This window comes from Echinococcus granulosus, assembly GCF_000524195.1.
Source record: "Echinococcus granulosus chromosome Unknown EG_S00070, whole genome shotgun sequence".
Taxonomy (NCBI): Eukaryota; Metazoa; Platyhelminthes; class Cestoda; order Cyclophyllidea; family Taeniidae; genus Echinococcus; species Echinococcus granulosus.
In genome coordinates, this window is record NW_020170450.1 from 273,301 (window position 1) to 286,100 (window position 12,800).

Consider the following 12,800-nt stretch of genomic DNA (forward strand, 5'->3'; position numbering starts at 1 on the left):
ATGGATGGATGGATGGGTGGATGGATAAATAGGCGATTGCGTGGATGAATGGACAGACAAATCAAACGTCTTAATTAAGTTCTTACATCTCAGTAGAGAACCACTTCATCACTTTTACCACCACCTGCGTTATTTAATTTTGATATGAGTGTTAGACCAAGCCACAACTTTTTCTCAACCTACAACTAATAAATATTGACACTTAATAAACACAACATGTTTAAATCAATCAGGTCCACAGAAATTCTGTTTGAGACCACGCTAATTAGAGCTGCTATCATCACTTACCCCCATCCAATGAAACTGATGTAAGTCGTGTGTTTGTTTGTGCCAGTGTGTGTTTAATTCGATAAAGTGATGAAAAAATGGGGTTTCTCATTAGAAATAGTGCGCATTTTTGTAGGTATAAATATGTTTCCAGATGAGGTTGCCTACACCTCAAGCCCAGTCGTATCTCCACGCACCCACACCGAAGCACCCAAAATGTGTAAACTTGGATGCGGTCGTTGCGCCTACGGCTACGGGCCTGGTTACTGCTGTGATGACTGCTATGGATATGATTGTAACAACTTTTGCTGCGTGGTTACTCCATGCTGTAAGTTGGTCTTCGCCTTCCTTTAACGTAATCTTCTCACCCTTTCCTACTACAGATTCCACTAAAGCCTGCGTCGGTGGCTGCTGCTACGGTGACCGTGAGTTTAAACACATTTTCTAATCTCTCTTAATGTATTTCAGTAGTATATGCGTTCTGAATTTTCGTGGTTTTAGGCTGTCGATGCAAGAGGTACTGCTGACTTTCCAGGCGCCGAAAATTGAGATGATGTAGCACTATTGACTTTGTGTGATTGTTTATTTCCTTCGTGCTTTTATATTGGCCAATATAATTTTCGAATGGTTTAAAATGCCTTTATGTTGGCGGGGGACGGCGCGAAGGGGACAGGGATATAGGCCTTAAAACAGAACAAGTTAAAAAGTCTCCCCAACTTTTTTGGTACTTAAGGCATGGCCACTGTCAAGTGTTGGTGTTAGTGGCAAGCGACTGCAATCCAAACCAACCAAACCCTCAATTTCTCAAATTGAGTACCACGCTGAAGAATCACAGAAGGAAGGTATCTGTTAGGGATGCCTTAAGTTGCAAGAGGTTATCATGAGGGTTTAAAGCATTAGCCACAGTTGATAGGTAGAACATGTGCTTAAAGAAAAATAGGTAGAGAATGGTAAATTATGAAGAAAAAACTGAAAACCACAAGGTTTGAAAGAAGACTCAGATGCAGAAACTGGCATAACAAAATATTTTCTTCTAGTTAGTGTGAACAGAAGTGGGCTGTGTCACGTTGTGCACAATCTCATGATCAAATAAGGTCGCGAAGTCCTCTTTCACAACAAAAGCAAATAAAGAAAGTCTCTCCAAATATTTACTCTTTGAAATTGATTGGGAGGTGAACTAGAACAGGGTGGAACAGCATTTCTTACTCATCCTATTCCAGCTATGGGCCAAATCGCCTCACGCGTTAGTTTTGTGATATGAAATCTTGTTAAAACACAAATAACATTTCCTCCCCTTTAATTAAGTCACTAAGGGAAAAAGAAGCTTTTGTTGTCCTTTCATATACTTGGTGTCTTGATAAACATTGCTGAAGCCTGGAGAGCCCGAGGTATCAACGAACGGAGCGACTGATTTACCAAGAAATGCAAGTCAATCCACCCACCCATACGGTGATGATACATCTATTCTTGTCGCATTCAACCGTTCATGCATCCATCCACTTGTAACCCCACCTTTCATCGATTTTACTGGCTATCAGGCCATCCAGGTCACCAGGAATGCATTCACCGCTCCTACCAACAGCCTGTCGTCCATCCAGGCATCATCAACAGATACGGCATATGTCCGATTCAGTATAAGACCATTTAAAACACACACGGGGCAGCCACTTTCAAGTTTTTTAAAATCTCTTACAAACTTCTCACCGCATGAATGCGCTTTTTCGACATTCACATTTATTACTTAATTTTATCCACTTTTCCCATCAACACTTTGTGAAATAAAACCACAATCACATAAATTACAAAGTACTCATTTGAAATTTAAAATAATGCCTATATGAAGAACAAAAGTGGAGGGAGAGAGAGCGATAAACAGTGAAATCCAAATTGTTTTGTTTCAATCTAACAATTTGCTGTGCTTACAAGAGCCACCAATGAGGAGGCGAAGAAATTTGAGTCGGTAAATGAAAGTGATGGTGGTAGGGAAGCCACCGTTTTGGACTTACGAATAGAGGAGAGAGAAGGCTCTCTGTTCCGCGTTGACGCAGCACCAGGGAAGTCGCTCATATCAGCGATGGAAGCGCTCCACTCACGATTTTTCGGACTGAATAGATGCCTCTTTCGAGGGCGTCTAGAGGGCAGGCTGGCAGTGCTGTACATCCTGATGGCGTTAACTTTATAAGAAAGTCATTCAAATGTGATATCAATATTCTGTGTTTATCGCATGGTACATTTATATTTGTTTAAATATATATGTGGTAGTGAATCGCATCAATGTCCCGACGACGTGGACCTCTGTCCACGGTCGTAGCTTCTCAGGCCTTCTCACCGCTGAACGTTTGCATTATCTTCAAGGAAAGTGTAAATTTTTTGAGATAAAAAGTGACACATTTGCCTATCAATGACATTGCATCACAACTGACCGGTCATCGGGTTAAAATAAACTACTTTTTGACTCCATCTTAAAATGCCACCTATTGCCTAGTGAAGAGTACAGCGCGGCAAAGCCCGAATCCATCTCCCTCTAAACAGTTCCAAGGGGTTAGGAGTGAGCGCACTGATGTGCTGGATGTAGAGTTGTAAACATACATAACCGGAGGAAAGGGAAGAAAAGTAATGCTGAGTTTGCATGCTAGTCGGAGGACCGGATATCTGACACCAAGGTGCCATTTATATGGGATTTTAAAGTTTTCAATTTACGCATATGGACAACGCTTTCACCACAAGACGAATTTATTTTCTAGAAGCACACATTCATGCACACAGAGCGCATGGGTAACAACTCACATGCTTAAATGCAGGACATTTGGAATCGGTAATAAAGTGAGGCAGGATTCGAAAGGCAGATAGATCGACTATGCCTTGTAATTGGAGTTATGGTGCAAATGGGATCTGGCCATAAGTCGGTAATTCATTTTGACAAAAATAAAATTTGAATTCAACTGGGCGCCACTTTCTACTGAATAGCTCATATAAGTAGACAAGACAACAAATAAAACAAAAAGAGGGCCGAAATTATTGGCTGAACTGCTCAACATCAAGAAACTGGAAGCACGTGATATACATAGAGTAAAATTGAGACTAACAGCAATACCAACAGGCGTTATTAACACCCTACAGCGTGAACTTTCGGCACATTTGACGCTAAGTTGAATAGCTAACGCTCAGGTCAGACATTGTGGTGTAACTTTACTGACTTTAACAACAATATTTGTTGAGTATAGAGCATCTATTGGTACTACATGAGATAGAATTCGTAAAATTTTATTAGTTTGGTTTATTTTGGAGGTAATTCGTGGATATTTTCCCAGAAGAGTGCCCAAATTTATAATTAGTTCGTTATTTTCTACTAATGGAAGTAATTTTTACAAAAACCAAACCAATTTATGAAGGATTAAACGAAATGGAGTAGGGAGGACAATGTGAAACATCAAAGACTGCCGAGAGTGTGACCAGCGAATACACGAACTGAACTTTTGACCGAGAACTTCAATTTTGCTCTGGCACGCAGTCTTGATCGAATCTGGAGCACGCAAATGCGACGCATCCACGAGTCACGCGAGGAAGCAGATCTGAGGTTAATGGAGACTAAGGCATCAGAGGGGGATGGTTTGAGTGAGTCCAAAGTAGATACATTTAGCCATTCAAATTAGCCAAAAGTACAAAATGATGTGACCTGGATGGTGCTTCCAACAATACCAACTTAAGCAGATAGGCAAAGTAAAGAATTTATATCGATGGATGGATATAGGACGGGCGGATGGGTAGATACGGGATGAATGCAGAACAGACGTCTTCACATCGCATATTTTGCATTCAGTGAATGAATACCCTCCAATATCGGGGACCGGAGTCTTGCGACAACGTCCTGCAGTTATTTTGATTAAATTTTCGCAAAGAATAAATACTTCTTATTTTAAAATTAACCTAACACCAATTTGGACTATGCGACCCCGATAGTTTCGGGCAATAAAGGCATCGACCTTTACCACTTATGCCAATCAAGAAACCAGTGGGAAAGGTAGGCAAACTTTTAATGAACTGGAAAATTTGATTTACCAAACCGCACCAATTTAATTAGCTAATGCTAATCATTTACGCCCGTTTTCTAATGTGAGAAATCCTCCAACAAATTAATTTCTCCACTGTCAGTATGTATGGAGGCCATAATCACAAAGAAACTACAAAGTAAACAAGTAATTTTTTGGAGAAAAGATAAGCACAGGCAAATTGAGGATTATTATGAGTGCAAATTAAGAGGTGTTTCTAATTTCTACTCATAAATGAACTAATCTTGGTTGCAATTACCAACCATTTTCTTTGTCTTAAAAAAGGTTTCGGAAATTTAGAATGAAATTATTTTTTTCCTCCAATGGTAATACCAGGTGAAGTTTTCGGCAGTTGATAATTAAAATGAGACTGATAAATGTACGAAAATTGGTGAATCTAGAATCATTAATGAAATTGGAAAAAAGGGACTTACCCTAGTCACCTAGTGAGACTGGACTACAAATAATGAATGGAGGTAGTATGCGCAAATTCTGTGTACATGCACTCAAGCATTTGATTGGTCAATTCGTGAACCAATCATTGAAGCAAGTGCGACCATGGCAATTAACCGCGTCCGATGTCATAGCAACAGAAAATGGAGAAATGGTGATAAAGTGTACGTTTCCTTTTTTTCGCTGCTTTTCTAACTACGTGAATAATCACCTCCTACTGATGGGGAGAGTGCGGTGTGGTAGGGACCTTGAGAGCACGCAAAATCGATTGTGCTTTTCTTCTCTACTTGAGGTCACACTGGCTGTGGATGCCAGAAAGCACGCGTTTTGAGTATGCCTAGGATAGAGTCAATAAGAGGTGGTATATTTTTCCAGCTGTTAGGCTATTAAAGTGCGGGAATTGAGAAGGTTGATATGACACTAGTTCAAATTAAAGAGAAGGTCATGCCCTGAACACAATTTATGGAGAAGCCGCGGATGCTTTACCGTAACATCTCATTTAAAACCGCAGCAATTTGGGAGACAGTTGCTCACTGCACACTCACGTCACCACTAATGGGAGGAAACAGCCCCGAAAGGTGATGGTCAAGTACTCACGACGATTTCCCCCTGGAATGGTATCCAAATGGGAAGGACAAACAACCCGCGATATACGGTAGACACCAGAGAGGCAAAACCGATCCGGTAACCACGCAAACGCATGTCACCCGTCCGTGGTAGAAGGGATTAGCAATCTGGTGGACAAGGTGCTTCATCTACCCCACCCCGCCTCACTTTACCTCAAGACGAAGGTGACGGTGGTGGGGGGCAACATGGATGATGAGTTGAACACCGTTGCCTGGTGGAAGGAATGAAGGAAACCACAGATGCGACGTCCTCTTAACCACGATCCATCCTATGCCACCTTATCAGCACTCCATGCTTGATGGTTTGAAGCTCTTCTTTGCGGACGAAGAACAAGAACGTTCGACAAACTCGGTGACAGCATGAAACACCCAATTCTGCACAACACTTTGTCTCCGGAAGCAGGGAACCAGACCTAGTTCCAGCTACCTCCATTCCTATCCATCATTTGTCACCCAACTGTCTCTGCCCTACCTCGCATATGATCCTGCGGGTGGCTGACGCTGCTGGCAGGATAGGTGAAACATCATCACAGTGGTGAAAGGGAAGGGGGGGCGGGTTCGGAAATCGAGAACAAAGCGCGGTGGAGTCTTTCTCGCACTCCAACCAAAATGTGATCGTGTTTTCTCACGAGTAAGACATGTGGTGTGCGATATAAAGTCATGAGTTGTAGTGTCTTGTGAGTACTTTGTCCTCTCCTTCCCCTCCTCCCCCCCCCCCTCGGTTAACCGATTTATGCTAATCCTGACTGCTCATGGAGATCAAGTTTCTCTCGCACGCACCTCAAAGGATGTGATGCGCTATCTTTGACTGCGGGGGTAGATCTCAATGCTGAACTAACTACCCAAGGAGTGGATGATTACTCCTGAACATGCGACTCATCGGTCCACCAGAGTATGCAGAGGTTTGGGAGGGGGTGGGGGTGATGAAACGGTGAGTGCTAGAGAAGTTTTGAAGAGCAAAGCAGACGGGCAGATCATGAAACCCACCTGTCAATACAAATCAGTCAATGAGTCAGACAGTACGTCAACAACAGCGCCTAAAGTGCAGATGACGATTAAAAGAGTTCAAGCGAGAGGTGTCACCGACATGCAGGAGGCGGGGGCGGGGTCCACGTGCCCAGCCACCTTCACAATTGATGTGCAATTCAACAATGACCTCTCGTCGGCATGACAGCCGAAGTCCACAAGAATGGAGGGTTGCTACCTAAGTGGCAGAGCCTCCAACTTGGAGTTATTCACCACCAAAACAACGATTGTTCACTTCAACCACCTCAAAAGGACACGACATCTTGTTGCTGCACGCCGTGACCCCTGAAGGAGTTACACACCGAACACCCCAACACATCAGTTAAGTTGTCAACTGGCTGAGTGTCAGACCTGAAACGCTATCCACAGCGAGTTTACAAGACAGATTAGGGAGAATTGAGCACCAACGCTGGGTGGAAGCTAAACCACCTCCTCAGGCGCCGATGCGATCAAGTCGATGTATCGAAGATACGCCCTCGATAAATCGAGAAAACATGGATTGAGGGGCGGTGAACTAGGCGCAACCACCCTGAGGGGCAAATGATCCCATCGTTTCGAGAATTCACCGACCTGTCGAGCGTTGAATGCCAACGATGACTTCGACAGTAATTTGCACCCGGGTAAAACTGCGCCCACACCTTAGGAACTACTCCCACCTTGGAATGAGCCAACGGTCGACCTGTGCTCCGTTTCAAGTTCTCGCGCATGTGAGATCAACCACCAGTAGACCGCGGAGCAAGTGAATATCGAGTTTCAGGAGAAAATGAAGTGAAGGAAGGGTGGTGCACCCAACACCAACCTCCAAAAACGCAAATCAATCCGATAAACAATTTGATCTGTTATCCCTTGAACATCAACGAAGAAATAGGCACAGTCAACCCGCCAAATACGAGTCTTCAACTAATTCCCACACCTCCATTTAATTTAAGACACTGAATATCCCTCATGACCAACTAATCAGACATCAGAAGACAAGTCGGGGACGCTGCAGCCGCTCATCACAGAGACCGCCGAAAGGTAACCCACTTTAATTCCATTCACTTCAATCAAGCACAAGACGATCCGAGCACTGCAAGGTGACGGGACCCTCACCTCTAGGTTAAAAGCACTACACCCGCTCGGCACTAGTAGGAGTGCACCCCAAACCGCTGACCTGACGCCACCCCTACATCAGCAATTTTGCACTATGAAATCTGATACTACTGATTACCCTTTAGTAGCATTAAAATATTCAAAGTAAGCCCCCTCCAGCAGTAGAAGAGATAAGGAGTAAAGGTTTACTTTAGAATTTTGGCAAAAAAATAAAGATCAAGATGGAGCTGATAAAGACAAAAAATCTTGAGTCGACATTAAGGTAAAAAAAGACTACCTGTTTACAAGCACTGTGGAGAGAAGTAGTAGCGAAGCAGAGGGATTACCGCAAGTACTCCATCCCTCCAGCTTCCAGCTGCCAAGGGGAAGAAGGGACATCGAAACCTTTGCCGGTTAAACGACGCTATGAAATCTGTAAAATCCACGCTTTCGTTTGCGTGCACGCCTCGCAAAGCATAAACCTGCACCTCACTCTGTCGGTGCGGTGCGTTGGTGCTCTCTCCTCTCTACGAGGCTCTCTACAAGGCACAAAGTGGCGTCAATCCATTGCCATATGAGGCTTCATCGTCATCGTGATTCCTATCAATCCTCCATTTCGAGCACTCATACGGGAAACCTCAAGTTCTATCCGACAGACGTGACTCTGTACCGAGAGGGAAGAAAATTGCCATAAAATCTTCTTCGTATCCTGAGAAGAGGAAAAATTTGTCCTAACGGCAAATCACACCAAGATGAATGGTAGAGCCCGTCCGAGAAGACCATCCACCGTTTCTAGAAATGAAGACCAAACACCTATCGCTACGGCAGGAGCAGGTGCCGCAGTAGTGTTCCATGTTAGCCATGGAAGCAACTGAATTGATAGATGACACCTCATCTCTCCACCTCGCTTCATGAAATCGCGCCACAAGCTTTGGGATGCACAAACTGGGTGGCTGACTTGTGTTGAAAAGTAAATTTTGCGTTTCATCGTCAGTTGATTAAAACAACGAACAGCCATCCTCTAACGCCCACTTCACCCACTACCTGCTCCACACCTTCGAAGACAGGCACCGCTTTGCCAGGCACAAGATTACGCTTGCTCTGATTGACCAAAAGCGCGTCTTTTCAGTGGAACTTGTTCCCTCACTGAAAGTCAGACACCAATCACGGATGAGACCTACAATCTGTCCCTCTTCAGGAATTAAGACTGGTGAATCAGTCAAAGAAAGGAGAGGTGCTATTCGTGACCTCAGGAGATACCACCACCACCACAACAGAGGATCTAGTACCACAAAGACCTACTCATGAGAAGACCTCGCCTCACCTGTCCCTCGTGCTTGATGGAACTTCGCCAAGTGACAGCTACCTTGACACACCTCGTAAACGAAAGCTGACACGACAGAAACGAAGGCGGGTAGGTTGTGTTCTGCTTTCGAAGGCCACACTTCGGTAGAAAGGGAATTCACAAGCTTGCGTCCTTTACACAGAGCTTCTTGGCATCAAGGACGTGGGCCTCTGAAGGCCTTATGATTTGCGATTACTCCGGCCGGGCGGAATCCAACAGGCTCCACAGTCACAGACAAACAGTTGTACAATCGTTCGTATCAGTGGATAGTGCCAGGAGTAAAGCAGTTTTAGGGGCACTTTTGGCAGTTCTTCAACATTTGCCACAAAAACCGCACTAACTTACTTGATTACCTTACAGAAAATTAAAACAACTTCTGGGAAGGCATCATCATCAAGTTTGCAGGTTGCAGTTCAGCTGACCAGTGGAGTGACACCGCAGGTAACCACAATTCTTCCCGAAGAGGGATTCAAGTTTCAACGAGTACCTCGGGACAACGCGATGAGTGAGAGGGGAGAGATGTTAACCAATGACTCCTTCGAAAGATGGAACTGGTGCACATCAGCAATTAAGATGCAGATTTGTTTGAATGGTTCGGGTGGCCTGGATTCTTCAAGATACTTCCATTTGATTCAGCAAACAAACGGAGAACAGAACGAGTATTCAGCACTCAAAAAAGGGGACAGAGACACCCTGCAAATCGTAGAACGCTTCCATCGAGTGTAGGCATCCAAAACCTTGGGAATTGGATTATCACGAGAATGTTAAAGGTTCGCTTTCCAGAAATCACATTCGTAGAACACTTTCAAGTTGACATCTCTCCCAATTTTCCTCACAAAAGGCAGACGAGGAGAGGCGATCCTACTAAAGGATGGATTTCCATAGCAGAGAACACGAAATTCATCCCAAATGGATACAAGTTCAGACAGCCTTTCGACAAATTGAAATCCTCCAAATGCATGGCGCCTTGAAGACGTTTTGCTTTGAAGACCTCGGAATGTCCAAATGAGGGTCAAAAATGAAAGGCGAATTGGCTTCCATAAATGGATAAAGTTTAAGTAAAAGCACACGCGATTGACCACTTCCAAAGACAGAAGACACCCTGAAATACCACAGTGGTATTGAAAGATATTCGCTGCTCCAAGGGAACCAAAAAGTTTGGAATGAACTTTCACCTGACTTCACTAGGTAATACCCGGACTGGTCCTAGTTACGATAGGAGGCAGCAACTCGAACCCGCTGCCAATCACAGAGAAGTTACATCTTTAGGGTGGGTTGAGGAATTGATGCATTCAAGGCAAAGCATCAAACGAAGTCCCAAGAAGATAGCCAAACGAAAGTCGGAGGCGTAGAAAAATTCAAAATGAGACGAATGAACTCCCAGTTTCTTAGGAGCACCGATAAAAAAGCTTGAATACCACAGAATATAGGTGCTTTTTTCCAGTCATCGTCTCCACAGGATCCAATGGAAAGATCCGGATGTTTCAGATCAAACATTCCAGACTCGCTCCTGCGTTAGTGGGTGGTTGTTGTCCATCCTATCGGAGTGGAGCTGAAGAACCCTACAAATAAAGGAAGATGTCTGAGTACGTGGACCACAGTGGTAGAACTTCGAAGGCATTCTCAACCCGATTTGACGAAGGAAAGTCAAAAATCAAAATCAGGAAATGCCATTCTCCTGCTGATCCTTACCAGAAATTCTTCGTTACTTCTTGAAACCGGATTCAATGAAGTCTGCTGGCAAAGCCTTCAAAAAGCACTCTTGAACGGTATCCGAGGCAGTGTGAGCGCTCAGATCGTCGTATTATTCATCCACTATTCAAGAAGGCCATTCCAGATTACGACATTCATGAGTGAACTTAGAGACAGAATTTGAAGTAAATTCCCCCTCTGAAGCGGAATAAGGTGAGGGAGGACCAAGGCGGCTCCGACATTTAAAAGAACGCCGCCTTTAAAAAAAATTTTATCCAAGGCCCGCGGGTACGTCGGAGGTAATCTTTGATCTTCGTCCCGGAATTTTGACGTCAAAAGCCATCAACAAAGAAGCAATAGTGAGAAATGAAAGAAGCCGCCTCTTGAAGAGGTTTCCCAAAGATATCTCCCAGTCCGACCGAACAAAATGACCCTAGAATAAGCCATTCAGAGTGGAAAATTCCATTGAGATAATTCTCCATTGAAATAGATGCCAAATATAGGGGAAAATTTGCAAAGACCCCTCTTGGGGAGGCTCAAGAAAGAATTCAGCATCATGAAGCGGCACTACTTAGAGGATATTTACTGTGCCCATTTCCAAAGAGATATTTTTGCAAATATTTTCACCCCGATTTGAGGCAATATGAGATCCCGCTGGATACAAACGGTCCTCAACAGAGAGTTCAATCACCATCGCAAATTCCGATTCAGAAACTTCAAATCTGAATTGCGTCACAAAGCAGCAAAATGCAACAAAACTGCGCGAAATATGACTTTTCAAACAGCTCCATTTGCAATTTCACTAGGACGACCAACTTAACCGGAAGTGTCTTGAACATCTTGATGCTTTGGTAAAGACAAGTCTGATGAATTCGAAGGCAATTTCACTGAACACGTCTATTGGAAGCACAGTTATCCGCAAAACTCACAGTATCAGAAGAATAAAAACATTCATTTAATTGTTGCTTTTACAATTTCGCTTCAACCTCGTCAAGATTTGCCGTCTAGTTTCTTCACCTGTAAAGTCAAAAAGCGTTACCATCAAACAAGTGGTCATTTCAAAGTCCAGGCCCATGCAGGCGCTGGTGGATGCGTCCCCAACGTCAGATTTTGAACTATAATATACCTAACGACCAAGCAATGGCAGCGGATGAAAGAGCCTCTCAAAGCTTACACCAGTCTGGTTTCACAAGCCCCCTCACCGGTGTAAAAAACTAGATCTGGCTACTTAGGTAGTAGACCATTAAAAACAACCGATAGCCATGAAACCGGATGACTTACTGGAACCGGTTCCAACTACTCTCAACTTCTAAACTGTAGTAAGTGAATGAATCAGTCAAGCAAAAGACCCACAATGCCCAATAGATGAACGCTTTCTCTGTATTACATGAACGTCAAAACGAAGGAGCGCTTTATGTAACCAATAATAAATCTACAGCGATCTAAACGAACATCGTCTCGATAGATCGATCAGTATGAAGCCTCCTGAGCACCTTGACACGAGCCATTTACCAAGTAGAAGCTTCATCATAAAGAAAGCCTAATCTTCTTTTCAAAAAAAAAAAAGATTTCCCAACAGAGGCCGAGGCAAAAAATGAGCCAGGAAAAAGTGGATGGATGAACAATAAAACTTGCGGGATGAAAAACAAAAAAGTTAATCAATCAGTACAACAATGTTTACAACCAGTTACAGTTCCTTGAAGCGTCTTCAATAAGCAGCTACTTCCAGAAGGGATGAAGCACTCAGAAGCCAATCGAGATAATTGATTGTTCCTTCAGGACCACTGAACTGAATCACTCCGGAGGGTCAGCTGTGAAAGCTGTCTCCAAAGAATACAGAACTGGAGCATTCAACTCCTCGACACTTCTGGGTGCCATCGAGGGGCGCTGTAAAGACCTCAAATTCCTGAAGGCACTGCAGACAACTCACCGATTCCACACAAGGGGATAGGGCTGCGGTTGAAGGATACCTGTGCAAGAGAGTCTGAGTCGGAGAATTTGGCAAATCCCCTACTACTAATTTCCGAAATCAATCACCGTTAATTTACCTTGTTCCCACTTACTCCATCCATTCAACTAAACCAAAAGCAACTTCGAACCAGCCTAACACCGGTGACGACCTTGAAATATCGTTACTAGGACACGGATTGACAATGTGATACCTTTCGATGCTAAGGCAGTTGACATGGGGATTGCGCAGAAGAGGTACAACAATCATGGAAGTTTTTACTTTATGTTTACACTAGAAAGAGAGAAACCCTTCACCTTGTA

General features: G+C 43.8%; 2 protein-coding genes across 2 annotated transcripts; both read left to right on the top strand. All coding sequences in view use genetic code 11, as the record gives it.

Moving 5' to 3' along the window:
* Positions 1 to 421: 421 nt before the first annotated feature.
* On the top strand, positions 422 to 816 carry EGR_07129 (hypothetical protein; the record flags this gene model as incomplete). Its single annotated transcript, XM_024496378.1, has 3 exons — positions 422 to 595; positions 651 to 692; positions 769 to 816. 3 exons carry the CDS (start codon positions 422 to 424, stop codon positions 814 to 816), a joined length of 264 nt encoding a protein of 87 aa, XP_024349219.1.
* Positions 817 to 1,214: 398 nt separating this feature from the next.
* On the top strand, positions 1,215 to 12,230 carry EGR_07130 (hypothetical protein; the record flags this gene model as incomplete). The annotated part of the gene is made up of 7 exons (XM_024496379.1): positions 1,215 to 1,250; positions 1,309 to 1,439; positions 3,519 to 3,625; positions 4,420 to 4,463; positions 9,198 to 9,278; positions 11,392 to 11,548; positions 12,097 to 12,230. 7 exons carry the CDS (start codon positions 1,215 to 1,217, stop codon positions 12,228 to 12,230), a joined length of 690 nt encoding a protein of 229 aa, XP_024349220.1.
* Between the last annotated feature and the right edge of the window lie 570 nt (positions 12,231 to 12,800).